The sequence below is a fragment of the Cryptomeria japonica genome, chromosome 9 (genome assembly GCF_030272615.1).
Source record: "Cryptomeria japonica chromosome 9, Sugi_1.0, whole genome shotgun sequence".
Classification (NCBI taxonomy): domain Eukaryota; kingdom Viridiplantae; phylum Streptophyta; class Pinopsida; order Cupressales; family Cupressaceae; genus Cryptomeria; species Cryptomeria japonica.
In genome coordinates, this window is record NC_081413.1 from 388,472,712 (window position 1) to 388,496,830 (window position 24,119).

Below are 24,119 nucleotides of genomic sequence, written 5' to 3' on the forward strand. Positions count from 1 at the left end.
GTAAATACTAAACTTCACTCAGTAGACATTCCACCTTCATTAACCAATAGCGATAACCTTAGGGTTTACCGACTAGGTTCTTTGCTTGGTAACATAGTATAGTATTAACTTTTACAATTTACAACATATGTATGATGTTAAAACAATATAAACATCATGATCTCATCATTGTCTGACTCGGTAGTAGTTTCCCATTGAATACCTTATTCATCCCCTTATTCATCATATTCTTTCCTGTGTCTTTTACCGACATCTTTATATTCTTTAAATCATACTTCTCAAGATATGGCAACATCATACTGAATTAGAAAATCAATTTCTTGACATCAATGACAAAATAATAATATCAAGACAGTAAACATCTTTAATCAGTTTTATCCATAATCATCAACAACCTTCTCAATATCCTTATGAAATGCCAACAATCTTTCATTGTCTGTTATAATGCAATATTGCCAACAATCTCCCCCTTTGGCATTGATGGCAAAACCAATTGATTTGACCTTAAAAGATTCGGATTGCTGTGATTCTGAAATGCTGAAATGCTCTCCCCCATACATTAGATGTCTCCTCTTTCTTTAGTCTTCTTTCCAATCTTCAGTCAGTCTTCTCTCAGTCTTCTCCCCTGATATTAGTCTTCTCCCCCTTTGATAACAATGCCAAAAAGTAAAGAACTAAAACATAATTTCTTTCTGTGTGAAGTGATATCCTACTATTGTGTATCAACTAAGTCTTGGTCAGAGTATTTTGTCTTTAATTCATGTTCCCTGTATAATATCTTATAATAATTCCTGTACACCTTTAGAAAAAATCCTAAAGTGTGTAATGCAGCATCAACTCCTAAAATATATTCAAATAGAGTCATCGGATTGATGCTTTCACCGAACTCAATCAGTGAGTAGAAGATAGGGGTAGGACCCCTAACTTACTTCTGAGATATTCAAAAGTGTCCCTTGGTAGTGGCTTGGTGAAGATATCTGCTATTTGTTCCTTTGTACTAACATACTCCAACACCACTTTCTTCTCTTGAGCTTCTTCTCTAAGATAATGATATTTGATAGAGATGTGCTTTGTCTTAGAGTGCATAATAAGGTTTTTTGAAATATTAATGGCACTAGTATTGTCACAGAATATAGTTACTGGCTCGGTAACTTTCTCATTTATACCTTCCAACAGTTGTTTGATCCATACAATGTTGGTACAATTCAGTGTTGCAACAACATATTCAGTTTTTGTTCTTGACTGTGAAACACATCCTTGTTTCTTGCTAAGCCAACTCACTAGTCTTTCTCCTAAAAAGAAAGCTCCTTCACTTGTGCTTTTTCTGTCATCAATGTTGCCTGCCCAATCAGCATCAGTATAAACTTTTAAATCAAAATCATTTCCTTTCTGATATACTAAGCCATAATCCTCAGTGCCTTTCAAGTATCTAAAAATTCTTTTGATTGTTGTCATGTGTGTTTCCTTAGGATCTGCAGAGAATCTTGTAACTATACCTACTGCATGTGCTATGTCTGGTCTGCTGTGAACAACATATTGTAGCTTTCCAATCATGGATCAGTAAAGTGTCTCAGCAATAGATGCAGATTCATCATTCTTTGATAATTTACAGTTGGTAGTCATAGGAGTACTTACTGGTTTTGAATCTTCCATTCCAAATTTCTTCAAGATTTCCTTTATGTACTTGGATTGAGTAATGAAAATCTCATTTTTCACTTGCGGTATCTGTAAACCTATAAAATACTTTATCTCACCGATTAATGACATCTCAAATTCTTTGCTCATTTCATTTCCAAAGTTCTTGCATAAAGAGTCATTTCCACAAAATATAATATCATCAACAAATATGGCTGAGATCAGTATTCCATTTTCATCATTCTTCATGTACATGTTGCTATTCTCACTTGTCCTTATAAATCCAATCTTAATCAAATAAGAGTGCAATCTTTCATACCATGCTCTAGGTGCTTGTTTCAAACCATATAAAGCTCTGTTCAATTTACATACCTGATCTTTATTATTGTCTTCAACAAATCCTTCAGGTTGTTCAATAAAAACTTCTTCTTCTAATATTCCATTCAAAAATGCAAATTTGACATTCATTTGGTATACCTTGAAATTTTTGAAAGCATCATAGGCCAACAATGTTCTTACTCCTTAAAGTCTAGCAACAGGTGCAAAAGTTTCACCATAATCAATTCCTTCTTCTTGAGCATAACCTTTGCAAACTAGTCTTGCTTTGTTTCGAATGACTTCTCCTTTTTCATTTAGCTTGTTTTTGAAAATCCACTTTGTACCAATTATATTTTTGTCCTTTAGTCTTGGGATTAGTGTCCATGTGTCATTCTTCTTGATTTGATCAATCTCTTCTATCATAGCATTTATCCAATCTTCACTGTTAAACGCCTCTTTCACTATTCTCAGTTCAAATTCAGATATCAAACATGTATTCTGTCTCAGTTTGTTCCTTGTCATCACTGGATCATCCTTATCTCCTAGAATCTAACTTGGTGCATGGTGTCCTCTGACATACTTGGCTAATACAGGCTCGGTAGGCTCTGTATGATCTTCTTCATCACTCGGTAACTAGATATTCTCTTCATTTTCTTCAACAGTCTTCTCAGTAAGAATTCTCAGTTGAACATAGACAAATTCATCATAGTCTTCTAGTTCCTTGGAATTTCCTTCATCATTTCTTTTTGCAAATTCATCAATTTTCACATTTGAACTTTCTACTATTTTGTTAGATGATTTGATCAGACATTTAAATGCTTTGCTTCTAGAAGAATAACCTAGAAATGTTCCTTCTTCACTTTTCTAATCAAACTTGCCATTTCTATCATCTTTGTGAACATAGCATCTACTTCCAAAGATTTTAAAATAACTTACATTAGGTTTCTTATCATACCAGATTTCATATGGTGTCTTCAAAGTACCTTTCTTCAATTGAACTCGGTTCAAGGTGTAAACTATTGTGCTTATTGCTTCTCTCCAAAATGTTTGTGGCACCTCCTTTTCAATCATCAGTGTTCTAGCACAATCCACAATAGATTTGTTTCTTCTCTTAGCTATTCCATTCTGCTGTGGAGTTCTCGGTGCAGAGACTTGTCTTTTAATACCATGATCATTGCAAAATAAGTTGAACTCATCAGATGTGAACTCTCCTCCTCTATCTGATCTAAGACATTTCAGTTGTCTTCCTATTTTATTTTCAACTCTTGCCTTGTACCATTTAAACATTTGAAAAGTTCTTGATTTTTTTTTTAAAAACATTACTGACATCATCCTTGAATAGTCATCCACAAATAATATGAAATATTTATCACCATAATAACTTTGAACTTTCATAGGACCACAAAGATCAGTGTGCACTAGATCTAAAATTCCCTTAGAAGTGTAAGACTTACTTGTAAAGCTTGATCTTGTCATCTTACCCATCTGGCATCCTCGGCACATAGCATTCTCAAGTTTTTCAAGACTCGGAAGACCTCTTACTCGGTGCTTTTTGCTTATTTTGATCAGATTATCAAAATTGACATGACAAAACCTTTTATGCCATAACCAGGTATCATCTATCTTTGCATACAAACACTTGTTATGAGTTGAGTCAAGGTGAAATGTGTTACCTTTTGTTTGTGTCCCAGTAGCCACTAACTTTCCATTCTTGTCATGAACTTTGACAATTCCTTTCTAAAATTCTATTTGGTAACCTGTGTTGTTTAGTTGTTCTACACTCAACAAATTGTATTTCAAACCTTCAACCCAATAAACATCATTGCATCTTGCATTGTCAAGAAGTGTTATAGATCCTTTACCTTTCACCAGACATGGTACATCATTACCAAATCTAACATAGCCTCCATCATAATCTTCTAATATAACAAACTTGTGTTTATCTCCTGTCATATGATGTGAGTATCCACTATCTATAATCCAAGAATCATTAGTGTTTATGTGAGATATTAGGGCTTTTTCTTCATACCTTTCTTCATCTAATCCATCTTTGATAGCCACATAACGTACTTCCTCTGTATCTATATCATCTGATTTATCATTATTGGATTCCTCATCAGCTATTAAGCATGTCTTTCTATCTCTTCTTCTAAAGTCTCAGTGTCCTCTGTAATGATTATCTTTCTGTGTGTCATCTCGGTAATCTCTCTTTTCAGTAGATTCTTTGTTAGGACAGTTAGAAGCCATATGTCCTATCTTATCACAATTGAAACATTTCAAAGGTAGTTTTCCTTTATACTTACCTTTGCCTCTCGGTAACCTTTTGGTTAGTAGTGCTTCAAACTCTTCTTGCTTTCTGATTTGCTCATATAGTTTGTGTACTTCCTCCATGTTCTTAAGAGATCTTTCACTTGCTCCACTGTGATCTCCTTCAGAGTACTTATACTTACTTTCATTGTAATCATTAGATTCATCAAGATGAAAAGAACTAAATGCAAATTCAACTTTATGTACTGAAAATCCACTGTTATCAAAATTACTTAACTCAAATGCATGTAGCTTACCAATAGTAGCATTTAAAGAAATTGGCATATTAGGTACAAACCTCAATTCATTGATTACAGAGACTCTGATTGCATAAGTTGGTAGAAGGGTTCTCAACAACTTACTTGTTATATCCTTTTCTTCAATAGTTCCACCTACTCCTTTGATTTGATTGACAATCTCCTTTAGTCTTGTATTGTACTGAGTTATGTTCTCACCTTCATTCATCCTCATAGATTCAAGTTGTCCTCGTAGACTATCTACTTTTTCTCTTTGAACATGTTCATCTCCTCCATATACTGATATGAGCTTATCCTACATAGCATTTGCATCATTGCAGCCTTCTAGATCATTAAACTTTAAATCGGTCAATGCAGATGTTATTTCAATCATTGCTTGAATATGTTCTTGCTTTGCCTTTATCTCTTCCATAGTCAATGTATAGGTGCTCGGTGTAACAAAATCATTCTCCAGATAGTATACAACATATTCTCCAAGTCCTGATAGATTTAGCTTCATCCTTTTCTGCCATGTAGAGAAACTTGACTTGTTCAACTTTGGTGCATCCCTCTTATACATCTTTGGATGTTTAACTCAAGTGCCTTTAAACTTTTCCTTCTGGAGTCCAAAGCTCTGATACCAATTGATAGTTCTGATACTTAATATAAGTATAGATCCATAGCCAATAAGATGAGAGGGGGGGGGGTGAATCATACAAACTTAATCTTCCATAAAAACATCAAATTCAACCTCGGAAACATATATATCAGTAATATAACCAAAACTGTCAAACATGCAAACTCAAAAGCATATAAACATCATAAACCTCATAACACCAGATTTAACGTGGAAACCCAAATAGGGAAAAACCATTGTGGGATTTCGGACCCACTAAGAAATATACTCTTCTAGAATATGCTCGGTTAAAAGCAAATCCTGTTAAAGATTACAAACACATTGCTAGATGTGACCCAGTTAAGGGATTTCCCTCAGATCTGTTAGGATCTTCACCTTGTTAGAAGTGACCTTGTTAAAGGATTTCAAACACTCAATCAGAATGTCACCTTGCTAGAGGGTTTTACAAATAAGACTGTTAAGTCCACTCGGTTAAGAGATTTTCTATCACTTTCACAAAATAACAGCAATAAAACTCTATCTGCAACTTCACATCTAAAATGCTAAAGCAGATTCCTATTTGTTCAATACAATCTAGACATAGAACTAATCTTGTCTATCTACTGGGCTTCTATACTCTGTTATTCAAACAGGTCTTCAAGCTTCTGTGCTCGGTAATCACTATGTAGCATCCTTGTGCATACACTTGCCCGCATTCATTTTTTATCAACAATTTCCTATTTATAAACAATTAGGTAACCGCTTAATCTCCTTGATCACATTTCCCATGATCAATCATAGCCATCAGATCTTCAATCTTATCCAGGTTCAATGCATCTTTCGATCTGAAAATGTTTTACACTGCCTTGGAACTTGTATATTAGTCTTGGAACTTGTGCCAGGGTATTGCGGTTCAATCTGCATTGTAGATCTTCAGGCCGACTTTCCATTGCCTTAGATTCATTAACAAACTTCATCCATGGCTCACCAATCAATTAATCAGTTCCAGCTCATCAGCTTCCTTCATTAAATAATGCATGCAAACATTTAATGCATTCTGTTATAGCTCGGTTACAACTCGATAGCAACTCGGTTATAACTCGGTAAATACTAAACTTCACTCGGTAGACATTTCGCCTTCATTAACTGATAGCAATAACCTTAGGGTTTACCGACTAGGTTCTTTGCTTGGTAACATAGTATAGTATTAACCTTTACAATTTACAACATATGTATGATGTTAAAACAATCTAAACATTATGATCTCATCATTGTCTGACTTGGTAGTAGTTGCCCATTGAATACTTTATTCATCCCCTTATTCATCATATTCTTTCCTGTGTATTTTATCGACATCTTTATATTCTTTAAATCATACTTCTCAAGATATGGCAACATCATACAGAATTAGAAAATCAATTTCTTGACATCAATAACAAAATAATAATATCAAGACAGTAAACATCTTTAATAAGTTTTATCCATAATCATCAACAACCTTCTCAATATCCTTATGAAATGCCAACAATCTTTCATTGTTTGTTATAATGCAATATTGCCAACAATTTACATGTGTAAAATTTATATTTTCATTATATAGCATTTATCTCTCTCAAATTTTCATTTATTTAAAAATTTGCTCATCTTAATTATTTAGAAAGATTAATCAAAAGAAAATCTATTTTCATTAGAGAAACGCATTGGTAAAAGTTCTTTTCAAAGATGCATATGAAGATTTCTTTTTTATTTAATCTATTTTTTCAGAGAAAAAGAAAGAAAAATTAGATTTTTGCTTTTGCTTTCATGAATTTTAAAATCTAGATAAAGGAACTGTGTAAAAATCTTATTTTCCATACTTAATTGTTTTCGTGGATAAACTTATCTTTATGTGAATATATGTTGATCATCCGTGTATAAATCTTGTTTTTCCTTTTTAATTACTTCCCTGTGAATAAACTTATTTTGTGAGCATATGTTTGATTACCTGTGTATCCTCATGAATAATTTTTCTAATCTTATTTTACTTATTTCCATGTGCATAATTTAATCTCTATGAGCAAATAATGTGCATATAGAATTTTTCCTTCCCTGTAAATAAATTTTACTCTCTCTTTCTCTGTGAATTAATTTTAATGTTTTTCTATTCAATATTCTTTAAGAATAATTTTATCTCCCTCGGAGCATATGTTGTTCATTGGTGAATAAATCCTATCTTTCTTCTTTGTATCAATTATTCCCCCAAGGATAACTTATCTTCATGTGCTTATTTCGTGCTAAGAAATTTTTTCCCTCTGTGTATTTAAATTAGATGATCTATTAAACACTAGATTTTTTTATATAAATAAAGAAATTTATATATATATAATCAATATTTTTAATATTGCAAAAAGAAAGGAAGGTTTTTTTTTAAATAAGTTGTTTCCGTGAAAACGTGGGATGGGGGTCTACTACCCCACAACCTTCCCCTTAACTAACCTCTTTGACTAGGTAAAGTTATATTTACATTAATTTGTAATTTGGAATTATTGATAATTAAAACCTTATAACCTAAATTTTTAGTTTAGTAAATTCATAAGTAAAATTATTTACATTAATTTGTAATTTGGAATTATTGATAATTAAAATCTTATAACCTAAATTTTTAGTTTAGTAAATTTATATTTAGATTAATTTTCAAAATTGAATTTGTTGACACTTTCTAGTTTAAATTCTAGGTTTGTACTTCTCAATTATTATTACTTTCTTTTAAAGAAAATTTATAATTGTAGATTAATATATAACTGATTTTATAATTGGGAATTACTTAAATAATTTAAGATTTATTGAGCTATTTAAATTACTAATTTATATTATTATAATCGTTGATTATAATCAATCTATTAATTAAATTGTCTGATGCCTTAAAAGACCTTTTTTCTGAGTAATCATGTTAGATTCATAGTCTCCCTAACTGATTGTTATATCAAGTAAAGGATTAAATATTATCCTCATTTAAGAAAATGGATATTTGTTGATCTTCATTATTAACATTTCATTATTATCATCTAATATTATGCAAACTACATGATTTCATGCATATTATATAATCGTTGTGTTAGTTCTTCTCAATTCAAATATTAGTCTTCTAGTAGTAACTGGGCTGGTATTTTCAAATGGTTCCTCATTTTCATAGAATTAGTTTATTCTCAAGTCTTTGCAAGTAATGATCTCATTTACAATTTGCATTAGGATAATGTTTATTTAATTTTTCAGTAATATAATGGTTTCATTTTATAGTTAGTTAAGCTTAGTGTTGCATAAGCATCATAATTAATTAGATAGATAACTAAACAAGAGGTGAAGGAAAAAAAACCTAGCATCTTTTGGTATCTATGGTACCTCTAGGTCATGCTTATAGGTAATGTCATCATGTTGAACTACTGCACTTAATGCCTAATAAAGCTGAAACAACGGTGTCTGTGGCATCGTCCTTGTAAATCGTCGGGGAGAAATGAGGGTCATTTGGAAGTTAAAATCCAAGGGGCAGGTAATCCCCCTTGGATCGATAATCTAAAAAGATTAATTTTAAAATGAATTTACATTTGCTCAGTTAAACCTTAGAAAACCCAATTAGGGTTTGGTTCCATGTGATGTTTGGAATTTATTTATCTTGATGGATTTCAGTGGATGATAATGGGTTAAGGGTGACGTATTTAATAGGAAATAGGACCTAGTTGTTTTAGGCCACAAGCATGAGGTCACCTTGAGCCTTTTTGCTATCGAGCTACCATCATGGGTAGTAACCGCGGAGAAACTGTCTAGGACATTGACCCTAGAAAGGGTTGCATACCCACCAAATATTTTACAGTAAACCATAGTTTGAAATCAAAACTATATACTTTACGCCTTGATCCCTTGTCAAAACGGGTATGTAGGTAGTCTAGGGACAGAGTTGTCCCTTGTACTCAAGCATTCAAGGATGGTGAATTGAGTTTGGTTATGGGTGAGTAGTTGGTTCTAGAAGCTTCTTGGTCTTTTAAATCAAATGGTACAAATACTAATTGAAAGGTTAAAAATATTTTAGGGGATACAAGGAAGGAATCCCGTATGGATTCGCGTGACTTCCCAAGGCGAAACTCAAGCTTATATGTTGTTTCATTTACTTCTAAGGATGATGACCTTGGTGCACTTCTCGTAGGGGAGTGTAGTCTTTAGAGAGTGAATCAGGACCCGGATGATAGATCTGATACTTAATGTTAAGTACAGGTGCCAAGCTAATAAGATGAGAGGGGGGGTGAATCATACAACCTTAATCTTCCATAAAAACAACAGATTCAACCTCGGTAACATATACTTCAGTAATATAACCAAAACTGCTAAACATGCAAACTCAAAAGCATATAAACATCATAAAACTCATAACACTAGATTTAACATGGAAACCCAAATAGGGAAAAACCACTGTGGGATTTTGGACCCACTAAGAAATATACTCTTCTAGAGTATGCTCGGTTAAAATAAAATCTTGTTAAAGATTACAAACACATTGCTAGATGTGACCCGGTTAAGGGATTTCCCTCAGATCTGTTAGGATATTCACCTTGTTAGAAGTGACCTTGTCAAAGGATTTCAAACACTCAATCAGAATGTCACCTTGCTAGAGGATTTTACAAATAAGACTGTTAAGTCCACTTGGTTAAGAGATTTTCTGTCACTTCACAAAATAACAGTGATAAAAATCTATTTGCAACTTCACATCTAAAATGCTAAAGCGGATTCTTATTTGCTCAATACAATCTAGACATAGAACTTTATCTTGTCCATCTGCTAGGCTCTATACACTATTATTCAAATAGGTCTTCAAGCTTCTATGCTCGATAATCACTATGTAGCATCCCTATGCATACACTTGCCCGCATCCATTGTTTATCAACAATTCCTTATTTATAAACAATTTGCCAACTGCTTAATCTCTTTGATCACATTTCCCATGATCAATCATAGCCATTAGATCTTCAATCTTGACTGGGTTCAATGTATCCTTCGATCTAAAAAATGTTTTACCCTACCTTGGAACTCGCATACATTTCTTGGAACTTGTGCTAGGGTATTGTGGTTCAATCTAAGTTGTAGATCTTCCTGCAGATTTTCCTTTACCATAGATTCTATAACAAACTTCATGCACAACATACCAATCATTTAATCAGTTCCAGCTCATCAGCTTTCTTCATTAAATAATGCTTTTATTCATTCAATGCATTCTATTACTACTCGATTGCAACTCAGTAAATACTAAACTTCACTCGATAGACATTCTACCTTCATTAACCGATAGCGATAACCTTAGGGTTTACCAACTAGGTTCCTTAGGGTTTACCGACTAGGTTCTTTGCTCAGTAACATAGTAAAGTATTAATCTTACAATTAACAACATATGTAGGATATCAAAACAATCTAAACATCATGATCTCATCATTGTCTAACTCGGTAATAGTTTCCCATTGAATAACTTATTCCTCCCCTTATTCATCACAATCTGTCTGTGTCTTTTACTGACATCTTTATACTCATCAAATCATACTTCTTAAGATATGGCAATATGATACTGAATTAGAAAATCAATTTCTTGACATCAATGACAAAATAATAATATTAAGACAGTAAACATCCTTGATCAGTTATATCCATAATCATCAACAACCTTCTCAATATCCAAATTGAAATGCCAACAATCTCCCCTTGTTTGTTATAATGCCAACAATCTCCCCCTATGGCATTGATGGCAAAACCAATTTATTTGACCTAACTGATTCAGATTGCTGTGAGATTTTTGAAATGCTGAAATGCTCTCCCCATGTCATCAGTCTTCTCCCCCATACATTAGTCTTCTCCTCTTTTCTTCAGTCTTCTCCCCCTTTGACAACAATGCCAACAAGTAAAGAACTAAAACATAATTTCTTCCTATATGAAGTGATTTCCTGCTATTATGTGTCAACTTAGTCTCGGTCAGAGCATTTTGTCTTCAATTCCTGTTCCCTGTTATTGTTTCCTACACATCTTTAGAAAACATCCTAAAGTGTGTAAATTAGCATCAACTCCTAAAAGATATTCTGTAGAGTCATCGAATTGATGCATTCACCGAACTCGGTCAGTGAATGGAAGATAGGGGTAGGACCCCTAACTTACTTCTGAGATACTCAAAAGTGTCCCTTGGTAGTGGCTTGGTAAAGATATCTACTATTTGTTCCTTTGTGCTAACATACTCCAACACCACTTTCTTCTCTTGAGCTTCTTCTCTAAGATAATGATATTTGATAGAGATGTACTTTGTCTTAGAGTGCATAATAGGATTCTTTGAAATGTTAATGGCACTAGTATTGTCACAGAATATAGTTACTGGCTCGGTAACTTTTTCATTTATACCTTCCAACAGTTGTTTGATCCATGCTATATTGGTACAATTCAATGTTGCAGCAACATATTCAGCTTTTTTTGTTGACTGTGAAACACATCCTTGTTTCTTGCTAAGCCAACTCACTAGTCTTTCTCCCAAAAAGAAAGCTCCTCCACTTGTGCTTTTTTTGTCATCAATGTTGCCTGCCCAATCAACATCAGTATAAACTTTTAAATCAAAATCATTTCCTTTCTGATATACTAAGCCATAATCCTTAGTGCCTTTCAAGTATCTGAAAATTCTCTTGATTGTTGTCATGTGTGTTTCCTTAGGATCTGTAGAGAATCTTACAACTATACCTACTACATGTGCTATGTCTGGCCTGATATGAACAACATATTGTAGCTTTCCAATAATGGATCAGTAAAGTGTCTCATCAATAGATACAGATTCATCATTCTTTGATAATTTACAGTTGGTAGTCATAGGAGTACTTATTGGTTTTGAATCCTCCATTCCAAATTTCTTCAAGATTTCCTTTATGTACTTGGATTGAGTAATGAAAATCTCATCTTTCATTTGCAGTATTTGTAAACTTATAAAATACTTTATCTCACTGATTAATGACATCTCAAATTCTTTGCTCATTTCATTTCCAAAGTTCTTGCATAGAGAGTCATTTCCACAAAATATAATATCATCAACAAATATGGCTGAGATCAGTATTCCATTTTCATCATTCTTCATGTACATATTGATGTTTTCACTTGTTCTTATAAAACTAATCTTGATTAATTAAGAGTGCAATCTTTCATACCATGCTCTAGGTGCTTGTTTTAGAGACTATATAAAGCTTTATTCAATTTACATACCTGATCTTTATTCTTGTCTTCAACAAATCCTTCAGGTTGTTCAATAAAAATTTCTTCTTCTACTATACCATTCAGAAATGCAAATTTGACATCCATTTGATATACCCTGAAATTTTTGAAAGCAGCATATGCCAACAATGTTCTTACTCCTTCAAGTCTAGCCACAGGTGCAAAAGTCTCACCATAGTCAATTCCTTCTTCTTGGCCATAACCTTTGCAAACTAGTCTTGCTTTATTTTGAATGACCTCACCTTTTTCATTCAGCTTGTTTCTGAAAATCCAATTTGTACTGATTACATTTTTGTCCTTTGGTCTTGGGACCAGTGTCCATGTGTCATTCCTCTTGATTTGATCAATCTCTTCTATCATAGCATTTATCCAAACTTCACTGTTGAATGCCTCTTTCACTATTCTTGGTTCAAATTCAGATATCAGACATGTATTCTATCTCAGTTTGTTCCTTGTTATTACTGGATCATCCTTATCTCCTATAATCTAACTTGATGCATGATGTCTTCTGACATACTTGGCTAAAATAGGCTTAGTAGGCTCTGTATGATCTTCTTCATAACTCGGTAACTAGATATTCTCTTCATTTTCTTCTACAGTTCTCTCGGTAAGACTTGTCAGTTGAACATAGACAAATTCATCATAATCTTCTGGTTCTTTGGAGTTTCCTTCATCATTTCTTTCTACAAATTCATCAATTTTCACATTTGCAATTCTACTACTTTGTTAGATGATCTGATCAGACATTTAAATGCTTTGCTTCTAGAAGAATAACCTAGAAATGTTCCTTCTTCACTTTTCTAATCAAACTTGCCATTTCTATCATCTTTGTGAACATAGCATCTACTTCCAAAGATTTTAAAATAACTTACATTAGGTTTCTTATCATACCAGATTTCATATGGTGTCTTCAAAGTACCTTTCTTCAATTGAACTCGGTTCAAGGTGTAAACTGTTGTGCTTATTGCTTCTCTCCAAAATGTTTGTGGCACCTCCTTTTCAATCATCAGTGTTCTAGCACAATCCACAATAGATTTGTTTCTTCTCTTAGCTATTCCATTTTGTTATGGAGTTCTCGGTGCAGAGACTTGTCTTTTAATACCATGATCATTGCAAAATAAGTTGAACTCATCAGATGTGAACTCTCCTCCTCTATCTAATCTAAGACATTTCAGTTGTCTTCCTATTTCATTTTCAACTCTTGCCTTGTACCATTTAAAGATTTGAAAAGCTTCTGATTTTTCTCTTAAAAACATTACAGACATCATCCTTGAATAGTCATCCACAAATAATATGAAATATTTATCACCATAATAACTTTGAGCTTTCATAGGACCACAAAGATCAGTGTGCACTAGATCTAAAATTCCCTTAGAAGTGTAAGACTTACTTGTGAAGCTTGATCTTGTCATTTTACCCATCTAGCATCCTTGGCACATAGCATTCTCAGGTTTCTCAAGACTCGATAGACCTCTTACTCGGTGCTTCTTGCTTATTTTGATCAGATTATCAAAATTTACATGACAAAACCTCTTATGCCATAACCAGGTATCATCTATCTTTTCATATAGACACTTGTTCCAAGTTGAGTGAAGGTGAAATGTGTTACCTTTTGTTTGTGTCTCGGTAGTAGCTAACTTTCCATGCTTGTCATGAACTTTGACAATTCCTTCTAAAATACTATTCGGTAACCTGTATTGTTTAGCTGTGCTACACTCAACAAATTGTATTTCAATCCTTCAACCCAATAAACATCATTTCATCTTGCATTGTCAAGAAGTGTTATAGATCCTTTACCTTTTACCAGACATGGTGCATCATTACCAAATCTTACATATTCTCCATCATAATCTTCTAACATAACAAACTTGTATTTATCACCTGTCATGTGATGTGAGCATTCACTATCTATGATCCAAGAATCATTAGTATTTATGTGAGATATTAGGGCTTTTTCTTCATACCTTTCTTCATCTAATCCATCTTTGATAGCCACATAAACTACTTCCTCTGTATCAGTTTCATCTGATTTATCATCATTGGATTCCTCATCAGCTATTGAGCATGACTTTCTATCTCTTCTTCTGAGGTCTCTGTGTCCTCTGTAATGATTATCTTTCTGTCTGTCATCTCGGTAATCTCTCTTTTTAGTAGATTCTTTGTCAGGACAGTTAGAAGCCATATGTCCTATCTTATCACAATTGAAACATTTCAAAGGTAGTTTTCCTTTATACTTACCTTTGCCTCTCGGTAACCTTCTGGCTAATAGTGCTTCAAACTCTTCTTGCTTTCTGATTTCCTCATATAGTTTGTGTACTTCTTCCATGTTCTTGCAAAATCTTTCACTTGCTCCACTATGATCCCCTTTAGTGTACTTACTCATTCTATCATTGTAATCATCAGATTCACCAATATGAAAAGAACTAACTACAAATTCAACTTTATTTACCGATGACCCACTGTTATCAAAATTACTTAACTCAAATGCATGTAGCTTACCAATAGTAGCATCTAAAGAAATTGGCATATTGGGTATAGACCTCAATTCATTGATTGTAGAGACTCGGATTGCATAAGCTGGTAGAAGGGTTCTTAACAACTTACTTGTTCTAAACTTTTCTTCAATAGTTCCACCTGCTCCTTGGATTTGATTGACAATCATCTTTAGTCTTGTATTGTACTGGGTTATGTTCTCACCTTCATTCATCCTCATAGATTCAAGTTGTCCTCTTAGACTATCCACTTTTTCTCTTTGAACATGTTCATCTCCACCATACACAGATATGAGCTTGTCCCACATTGCCTTTGCATCATTGCAGCCTTCTAGATCATTAAACTCTGAGTCAGTCAATGTAGATGTTATTTCAATCATTGCTTGGATATGTTCTTGCTTTGCCTTTATCTCTTCCATTGTCAATGGATAGGTGCTCGATGTAATGAAATCATTCTCTAGATAATATACAGCATATTCTCCAACTCTTGATAGGTGCAGCTTCATCCTTTTCTGCCATATAGAGAAACTTGACTTGTTCAGCTTCGGTGCATCCCTCTTATACATCTTTGGATCTTTGCCTCAAGTACCTTTAAACTTTTCTTTCAGAGTCCAAAGCTTTGATACCAATTGATAGATCTGATACTTAAAGTTAAGTACAGATGCCAAGCTAATAAGATAAGAGTGGGGGTGAATCATACAACCTTAACCTTCCATAAAAACAACAGATTCAACCTCGGTAACATATACTTCAGTAATATAACCAAAACTGCTAACATGCAAACTCAAAAGCATATAAACATCATAAAACTCATAACACCCGATTTAATGTGGAAACCCAAATAGGGAAAAACCACTATGGGATTTTAGACCCACTAAGAAATATACTCTTCTAGAGTATGCTCAGTTAAAAGAAAATCATGTTAAAGATTACAAACACATTGCTAGATGTGACCCGGTTAAGGGATTTCCCTCAGATCTGTTAGGATCTTCACCTTGTTAGAAGTGACCTTGTTAAAGGATTTCAAACACTCAATCAGAATGTCACCTTGCTAGAGGAGTTTACAAATAAGACTATTAAGTCCACTCGGTTAAGAGATTTTCTGTCACTTCACAAAATAACATTAATAAAAATCTATCTGCAGCTTCACATCTAAAATGCTAAAGCAGATTCTTATTTGCTCAATACAATCTAGACATAGAACTTTATCTTGTCCATCTACTAGGCTCTATACTCTATTATTCAAACAGGTCTTCAAGCTTCTATGCTCGGTAATCACTATGTAGCATCCCTGTGCATACACTTGCCCACATCCATTGTTTATCAACAGTTCCTTATTTATAAACAATTTGCCAAATGCTTAATCTCCTTGATCACATTTCCCATGATCAATCATAGCCATCAGATCTTCAATCTTGACTAGGTTCAATGTATCCTTCAATCTGAAAAATGTATTACCCCACCTTGGAACTTGCATACATTTCTTGGAACTTGTGCTAGGGTATTGTGGTTCAATATGAGCTGTAGGTCTTCTTGTCAATTTTCCTTTACCATAGATTCTTTAACAAACTTCATGCACGTCATACCACTCATTTAATCAGTTCCAACTCATCAGCTTTCTTCATTAAAAAATGTTTTTATTCATTCAATGCATTCTATTACTACTCGGTTGCAACTCGGTAAATACTAAACTTCACTCGGTAGACATTCTGCCTTCATTAACTGATAGCAATAACCTTAGGGTTTACCGACTAGGTTCCTTAGGGTTTACCGACTAGGTTCTTTGCTCAGTAACATAGTATAGTATTAACCTTACAATTAACAACATATGTAGAATATCAAAACAATCTAAACATCATGATCTCATCATTGTCTAACTCAGTAATAGTTGCCCATTGAATAACTTATTCCTCCCCTTATTCATCACATTTTATCTGTGTCTTTTACCAACATCTTTATACTCATCAAATCATACTTCTTAAGATATGGCAACATTATACTGAATTAGAAAATCAATTTCTTGACATCAATGACAAAATAATAATATTAAGATAGTAAACATCCTTGATCAGTTATATACATAATCATCAACAACCTTCTCAGTATCCTTATTGAAATGCCAACAATCTCCCCTTGTCTATTATAATGCCAACACCGGATGGTCCCGATGAGTCTAAAGTCTCTTGCCAAAGCATTTCCTATGCTTTGAATAGATGCCTACCCCATTTGGGTAGATGCCTATCCTGAATTGGATAGATGGAATCTCTTGTCCCATATGGACATATGCCTAACCCATATGGTTAGAGCCTCATTCCAGATGGATTATTGCCTATCCATTGGGCAAATGCCCAGAGTATGTGATTAAATCAAACACAATTAAGAATAAGCAAGAATAAGAAAACAATAATTATATATATATAAAGTAAAACAGTTGAGATTTTTGGATTAGATTAAGTGGGTTATTACATTAATCCTAATAATGTCCTAATTTCAATCTTCAAGGCACATTTTCACATATCTACACATTTTAGATTGACCCACTTTGTTGGATTTAACTTTAGAATCACGATATCTTGCATCCCTAGAAAATAAAAAAAAGTTGGTAGGACCAGGTAGTATACTACTCGATCTCGAACATTTTTCCTTGAATTTCTAGAGTTTAATTTGGTGGTATTATAATATTCAAATCCCATTTGGTGTCAATTTTTATCAATTCTAAGTCAGTCTTTTATTAAAATTAAAATTAAGGTTTCATATATAAAGCCTTTCTTTCCCTCATTGGAGGATCCTAATCTAGCAATTTGAAAGGAGATCCTTGTGAAGTAAAAGGGCAACTTTGTGTGAAGTCTCAAATCAAAAAATTCATCCATCAATCAAGTTTTCATCACCATTTTCATTAATTATGGAATATTTAGGAGATATTGAAGAATAATAAGGGAATCATCGACTGTTGATTGGCTTGTACCTCTTCCTTAGGATTGGGTAGGATTTTGTGTAATTTTCATATCTCTATATTGAGTTTAAAATCTACATAGCACTAAATTTCAAATTTGCATTATTTCTTTATATTTTCACATTGCATTTGCGATTTGAAGCATTTACATTACACTCATTTAGGGTTTTTCTCAAAAAATAGGATAGAAATCTAGTTTACATTTAGCTCATAGGAATATTACAAACACATGAGATTCTAGGGCACACACACTTTTCAATACAATATAAACTATTTGTGGAGGTGAAAATCACCAAAACAAGGAGTTTGAATAAGGCAAAACCCTACATAGACACAATCACACCATTTTCCAGCTTGCGGGTACAGTTATAGGTTTCCGTCAGAGAGTCCAATTTTTGAGATATCTTAACAGACAAACATAGACCCATCATCACAATTTGTACCTAGATCTCAAGGACGAGGGCTCTCCACACCTTGGTCCTCTTCAGTTGTCTCTAGATTTTAGCAATTTGGCTTAGACAAACTCATAAACCGGTTCTCCAATTTGCATCTTAGCCCAATCTTTGAGACCAGGGTGTACAATACCCTAGTCCTATTAGATCAGGCCCAGTTTTGTATCACAAGTGCATTTTAGATCCTTATTTTTAGATATGTACTTTCTATCTCAGTTCTACTACATTATCAGTCTATTAACACTATTGTTATAGTTTCTTTCATTTATCATATTAGCATATCTTTGCATTCTCCTACATTGAGCATATTCACTTTCATAGCAGTGAAGGAATAAAAACCCTAAAAATATCCCTTGACTCCCTTTCACAAGAGTTGGTCAAAGAAGATCACTCCTTTAGGTTCTTTTGTGTTCCAATATCTAGATGAAAGTGGGATTAAGCCCTAAAACTACCTAATTCCATTTTTAACCTAGACACCTAAATACACATTTCTAACTTTGTCTACTTGAAAGGTCCATTTTCATACTTCTCTACTTCCTTTTATTCTATAATGGATGGATTAGGTGATTCATTTGCTATGGCTTCTTTTGAGACATTTCATAATAGATTGACTAGAGAACAAGCTAAGCTTAGTCAACTTGATGCACTTCCTAAGAATTAGACATTAATTGTATAATCATCTAAGGGTAAAGAAAAGAAGAAGAATAAACCTATTAAAATATAACGATACTTCCACCTCTTCTAAAAATGATAACCTAAGAAGGAGGAACCCAAGAGTAGATATTGTAATAAATCTGGGCATGGTAAATATGGATGTTCTATGAAACAATTAGAAGAGATTAAGTAGCTTCTTAAGGAACACAATATTATTTTTCCTTTTCATTCTACTATTACGCTCTCTTCTTCTACACACTCTTCATCTTCTACACACATAGGTTCAATGGGTATTACTAATGGAGATAATAAGATGAAATATCATGCTTTTGTTTTAATGTGTGTTGTAGAGTCTATAGGATGTATTCTTGACCCTAGGGATTCATATCCTATGGCATGATCACAAAATAGGTTCTTGTCCTTGAAAAATACTTCTATAATGAATATCTTGATGGATAATGGTGTTTACTTGGATGTTTTTGGTAAAGGAGTTGTTGATGTCCCTAATGATTGTTTTCATAAAGTTCTTTGCATTCTCTATATTCACAACAAATTCTTTCTATTTATAATAGAATAGAGTGGTAAATCCATTGAGTTTACTCTAGATTTAGTTTTCACTCATGATTTGCATAGAAACCAACTTGGTACAATGAGTAAGGTTGATCATGATGCTCAACTATGCACATTTTCCCATTTTGTTTCTAATGGTGAATGTTGTAAGGTGGATTCTCCTAGAAATAGTATGGGCAGTAATTCATAAGGTCATATTAGTTTTTTGAACCTTGTTGTTTATCAACCCTTTGGTGAGGTTCTAACATCTCCCACTTCTTTATACTTCAACATTGACTTGGTTTCCAAAACTTCACTTGAGAAAGACACTTTTTGTTTTCCAGATTTGTGTTTGAGGGACAAGTTCATGACAAGTATATAATATTTGTTTTGTCATTCTTATTTTGCATATATAGAGGGCATGTTTGAGGTTATCTCTCTCCTCTTTTATGACTCATCTTATTTGGAGATTTATCTGATTTTCTATATCTTTTGTGTTCTTCCTTGATTGTGTTCCAACTTGATCTATTAAGACATACTTAAAGGCACTTGATCACTTTTTACATATACAATTTTTGAGGCTTATTCCCTCTTGATTCTTTATGGAGATAAAAGTTTATCCAACATCCACCAATGGACTTCTTTCTTCATAAGGGGAGACTTTTTGTTTGTAGGCATTATATTCTCTTTTTTGTTTAGACATTCTTTAGTTTCCTTAGAGATACTTCATTATGGGGCTTTGTAGTCTCCATCTTTCTCTTCCATGGAGAGACTTTTGTAATGTGTCTTCATAATGGTTGTATTTCTTGGGGGCTACCGATGAGTCTTCCATACATCACTCATTTCATCACTTCTACATGATTTATTTTAATATTCTCTCTTTTGGAAAGGGGTTTTTTCCAAATTGTTTTTTCTCCTTTACTCCACTTGTGTGAGATATTTTGTATATGGGCACCTAAAATTGTTGGCATTATGGATGAATTGATTATGTGTTGCATTGATGTTTTGTCATTGATGTCAACACTAGCTATTATGGTTGGTTACTGGCAGACAGGTTTTGGTTACTGGTAGAAGACCGTGTTACCGATAGAAGAGACTATCTGTTGGACACTTCCGGCATGTTTGGATCTATGGAATGTGATTGGTTACATGTGGTACTTGCTTCTGGAGCATGTCTTGGTCAGATGGTATTGACTCGGTAATCGGATGCTATCATACACTCTGGTAAACCCTTACCAAAATTGGTTTAAGGCTCTACTGACAGAGCTAAGAGCTTTCACTGAGGAATCTTGATAGGATGCATAATTGGTGTTGGTGCAGCTTCTAGATGGATTTCAGGATGTTGAAGATGTTCTTTGATCATTCTTCAACTACTTGAAGATATTTCTTTGGCATGGTGGACATAGAATAGGTCTCGTACCTATCTAGGTTATGGACCGGTTTCATGATAACGTGTTCTCTACACATTACCAAGATGTTTCAAGATGATTTATGGATTTGTTATTATTATTTTGGTCTTAAGATGACATGGCATATCATTGTAATATGGATTTATGTAATGATCTTATTGTAATATCTTTTAGGTGGCTGACCTAATTGGTTTAGGCCTTAGGGTTGGTATAAAATGATGTAAGATCTCATTATAGATCGTGGTATGGGAATGGAATAAGTGGCATGGTCTTGGAATGCAATATCACATGTGAATGAGATTTGGTCGATCATAGGTGATCGAATTGGGATTAAGGAAGAGGTCAAAGGCCTCTGGTATTGAGCTTAACCGGGACTGTAATTAGGCATGGTAGATGTTATCTCTAGCAGTTCACTCTATTGGATTGTTGTCCATTTATCTTGAGATGGTTGTAGTCTCTCTGCAGTTGGTGAGACTCTTTTGTAATGAGGAGTACGCTCTAGGCAGTGTGCCTTCCTACATGTGCAGGCCCCTCATTGTAACACATACTTTCTCCAGAAGTATCATCTGACTGTGGGTAGGCTTCCCATCGTGGTTTTTCCCTTTCTAGGTTTTCCATGTAAAAATCATGGTGTTATGTGGTATGGTTTCTTTGCATTGATTATCTATTTAATTGTTAAGTAGCATTGTTTACCGGTATATGTTTCTTCTTTATCAGTACTTAATCTGGTTAAAGGTTATTTAGAGGATTAAATGATATAATCTGTTAAAAACTGAATCACCCCCCCCCCCCATCTCAGTTGTTCACCAGTTATCCTAATAATTGTTAGAGTATTCAAGTATTTACTTGATTAATTAAACAATATTTGTTTAATTATTTAAGTTCCCTTTATCTCTTTTACACTTAAGCTAACTTTAGGTGCATAATAATTAATTCTTTTATTAATTATTATGTGCAAACCTAGGGTTTTCCCTTTTAGGGTTTCTTGACCTATTAAAGGTTGAGTTCTTTCTTTTCATTGTATGAAGAAGGATTATTATTTACAATACATTTTTGGAGATTATTGAGCTCTCATCTTTTGGAGCATATTTTTCCTGTGTTTTTGTTTCTTATGTGATTTGCTTCCTTACTTCTCCTTGTAACAGGTTTTTCATCTTGCAGAGATCATTTGGGCTCCTGTGGTGTTGTATTTTCTCAACACCAACATGGTATCAGAACTTCAAATCTGTAGCTACCTGTTCTTCTTTTGAGATTTTTTGTATTGGAAGCAGATGTGGGGTTTCAAAAGTTTTTTTATGTACTTAGGGATTGGCCTTTTTTTCTGAGCACTTTGGGCCTAAACGGACATCACAATCGTGCTCAGAAGGCCCAAAAACCCCTAGTCATATAAAATTTGACCTGTTTTGGTTTCTAAGCTTCTAGGAGTATTTTTTTTCTCCAGATCCAAGCCATACGGCCCTGGCATGTAGTTCAAGAAAAAAATTCAAAAAAAAATGCCTTCTTACGGCATGCAGGCCGAAATTTGAGTTTTTTGTAAAAAAAAAAATTAAAAAAAACCTAAAAGGCGATTGTTTTTTTGGGGGGCTTCCCATGGTATGTAGGGTACCGTGGGCCCCCTGACACCCTGCAAGTCTGCCGTAGATTTTTCTAGGCCTCGGGCCCAGCATCGTCGTCCGGCCTCACCTTCCGGCCCCCGCCGGCCCTGGCACCCTGGCCCCCAGCCACCACCGGCCCCTGGCCCTCTGCTCACCGTTGCCTCTCAGCCTGCATCGCCCAGCTCTCCCCAGTGGCCCAGCTACTCCCCAGCCTCTGCTGCCTACAACGCCACCCTGGCCTATGCCTCCCAGCAGCTCCCCAGCCTGCACCTCTCAGCAGCTCCCCCGGCCAGCGCAGCCAAGCAGCACCCTGGTGGCCCCGCTGCTCCGGCCACCGCCCAGCCCCACAACCGCTGCCCATCGAAAACCACCGCTCAACCCACTGGCCACCACTAGAGCACCACCATCCCACCACCAGTGTGCCGCTCACTAGCCACCTCCGCCTGTCAGAGCCACCAAACTACCTTTTTTGCCTCTTTTAGGGGGGGTTTGGTTCTTTGGCCTTATCTTGGGTATACGGAGTCATTTTTCCAAAAATGAATAGGTGTCGAAAAAATGGTTCTGAGCTGAACCTCGTCATGTTGGTAATTTTTTTCAATTTTGTTGTTTGACAGTTTTTTTTTCCAATCAAAGTGGGGTCTTGTTTTTGCACTCTGGGAGCCATAGAATGAGCATCCGACCTTTGTTTTTCGAAAAGTTTATATTTTTGGAAAGCATGTGTTGTGTACTTTCCAGCCATCTGAGTTTTATTTCCAAATTCTGCTCCATGCATATTTTATTCAATTTTTTGCTTTTCAGCACTTTGGTGGATATCGTGGTTGTTTCAGGTCCTGGGGTCTCTTCTCTGAGTAGGATGTCTCTATTTTTGGTTCACATTTCTATTTCCAGTCTTCTTATCATTGTAGCTTGTATTTATGCAAATGCACTGAGATAAAGTGCCATCATGCATTGTTTACTTGGGATCTTGCACATCTTGCGCCTTGTCATACATGCACTACTTATAAAGTGCCATGAGGGGGTTGATGTTTGCCTTGTTTGCCATCTACCTTTGTCCAGTGAGTGTTCCTTCCATGACATTCACCTCATGATGTGTGTCAAGTGAGTGTTCCTTCCATGACACCATGTACTTTCCTCAGCACCTTTGATGTTCCTGGTTCTTCGTCATACAGTTCTTCTTGGCTGTTCTTTTCAGTGTTCCTATCCCTCTCCCACTTCCGCATTATGGGGAGGTTTGTCCTGTTGGTTCTAATGCTTCCATGGTTTGATTGATCAGCTCTTCAGGCTTTGGTATTTTCATGCCATCTGTATCTTCGAGATCAGTGTTTGCCTTGTTTGCCTTCTGATTCGAGTAGTGTCATTTGAGGGCACTCATATAGATCATAGTCTTCTCTACTGGTCATGTTCTATTTCAGTGGAGGTTCTTCAGATCAGCAGTTATTCTTTGACAGAGTTTGCAGGTTCTTCATGCTTCAGTGGTGTTCTTTTCCATCTCTTTTTGGAGTAGAGTTTTTTTCCCATGTGGTTTTCTCTATTTCTCCAGTTCATAGAGATTTCATTGTATTTGGGTACTTGATCTGGCCTTATTGTCGGGACCCATCTTTATTGCTTTCAGTAGTTGTTCTAGGTTTTAGCTTCTCCCTAAGTCTAGC

General features: G+C 34.7%; 1 protein-coding gene across 1 annotated transcript in view; it reads left to right on the forward strand.

The window, feature by feature from the left end:
* LOC131858404 (vegetative cell wall protein gp1-like) overlaps positions 1-22,866 on the forward strand; it is a 38,304-nt gene extending 15,438 nt beyond the window's left edge. Inside the window, exon 2 of the mRNA XM_059211636.1 lies at positions 22,477-22,866. Coding sequence (XP_059067619.1) covers positions 22,477-22,866 — 390 coding nt within the window. The remainder of the gene's footprint in view (positions 1-22,476) is intronic.
* Positions 22,867-24,119: the final 1,253 nt, after the last annotated feature.